The 1,909-nt window shown below is 40.3% G+C and overlaps 1 protein-coding gene across 1 annotated transcript; it reads left to right on the top strand.

Moving 5' to 3' along the window:
- Positions 1 to 559: 559 nt before the first annotated feature.
- On the top strand, positions 560 to 1,489 carry LOC128564351 (olfactory receptor 140-like; the record flags this gene model as incomplete). The annotated part of the gene is made up of 1 exon (XM_053559850.1): positions 560 to 1,489. A coding segment is annotated over one exon (930 nt), but the record flags the coding sequence as incomplete, so codon positions are not given.
- Between the last annotated feature and the right edge of the window lie 420 nt (positions 1,490 to 1,909).

Here is a 1,909-nt window from a genome sequence, read left to right as displayed (position 1 = left end):
TTATATATTTCCTTCATCTGCTGGTTATGGTAGATATTTCTTGACTATGCCTTTCTTCCCTTTAGAGCTCAGGGTTCAAATGTAAATTTTCTAGGAGGTGGTAATTTTCTTACATTCTACAGCTTACAAAATAAATGTCACAGATATAATTTGTAAATTCACCAATGTAGAGGGCTCAGTAGCATAGGGCCAGTGGTATAAGCTAGCAACGTAACATGGAACTGGAACGAGGAGAATCCAGATCTCATGTATAAAGCCAGAATGTCTTCAGTAAAGGACACATGAACTGTTTCCCTACAGATATTTTATAGGGGACAGAAGCTAGGGATCTGAAGAGATGGAAAGCATGTTGGAAGATGTGAAAAAGAGTAATAAAAGCAATTACTTGACTGAGGGGTGACAAAGGCATTCTTTAAGATTACAGGGACTACTCTACCTATGTACTATGAAATTCAGACTATAATTCTTCCATGATTGATTACCTATCTTTCTTTATCTCTTGTAGGTTAATTCAGTCCTCTGGAAAGTCTTGATTTCTGAATGAATCACCTCTTGTCTCCCAACAATGTCTCCCAACAATGTGACTGAATTTATTCTCTTGGGACTCACACAGAATCCACACCTACAGAAAATACTCTTTATTATCTTTTTATTCATTTTCCTATTTACTGTGCTGGCCAATCTGCTCATTGTCATCACCATCTCTCTCAGCCCCACACTTTCGGCTCCCATGTACTTCTTTCTCACTTACTTGTCTTTCATAGATGCTTCCTACACCTGTGTCACCACCCCCAAGATGATCATTGACCTGCTCTACCAGAAGAGAACCATCTCTTTGGGTGGCTGCCTGACTCAGCTCTTTGTGGAGCACCTGCTGGGGGGATCAGAGATCATCCTCCTCATTGTCATGGCCTATGACCGCTACGTGGCCATCTGCAAGCCCCTACACTACATAGCCATCATGCGACAGAGGCTTTGCCACCTCCTGGTGGTGGTAGCCTGGGTTGGAGGGATCCTGCATGCCACTGTGCAGATTCTCTTTATGGTCAACTTGCCCTTCTGTGGTCCCAATGTCATTGACCATTTCATGTGCGATCTCTTCCCATTGTTGAAACTTGCTTGCAGAGACACCTACAGGCTCGGGATGGTGGTGGCAGCCAACAGTGGAGCCATGTGCTTGCTCATCTTTTCCTTGCTTCTCATCTCTTACATAGTCATCCTGAGGTCGCTTAAATCCCATGGCTCTGAAGGACGGCGCAAAGCCCTGTCCACATGTGGCTCCCACTTTACTGTTGTGGTTCTCTTCTTTGTGCCTTGCATATTCACCTATATGCGTCCTGTGGCCACCTACTCTGTGGACAAGTTGGTGACTGTGTTCTTTGCAATCCTCACTCCCATGTTCAATCCTATAATTTACACAGTGAGAAACACAGAGGTGAAAAATGCCATGAGAAGTTTGTTGAAGACAAGAGTCACAATTTGTGCATAAAGCCAAGAGAATGATACACATACATACATAAATATACATATTCATATGTATATATATGTATGTATATATATATTTCATCTGTGGTAAACTCTTCAAGAGAATTAATGAATTTTACAGATCATTGAGAAAAATGAAATGAAGAAGCAAATAAAACTTTCCCAGAAACTAACATCATAGCTTAGTTGTTGATAGCTTTTAACATGTTTACTAAGACATCAATGTTCAGAGTGCATAGATTCTGGATATACAATGAAAAGAACAATTGGAGATCCCTAGTTTGATGACTCTAGAGCATGCTTTTCTCCAGTCTTACTTTAATAAATTCTTTGTACATATGTTCCTTAGATGATAATGGCTTTTCAACAGAACCTTATTCTCAAAATTTAAAATTTTTTTGCTTGGCCTGTGATAAACCAAATA

This window comes from Nycticebus coucang, chromosome 14, assembly GCF_027406575.1.
Source record: "Nycticebus coucang isolate mNycCou1 chromosome 14, mNycCou1.pri, whole genome shotgun sequence".
Taxonomy (NCBI): Eukaryota; Metazoa; Chordata; class Mammalia; order Primates; family Lorisidae; genus Nycticebus; species Nycticebus coucang.
This window is presented reverse-complemented; position numbering and strand designations above follow the sequence as displayed.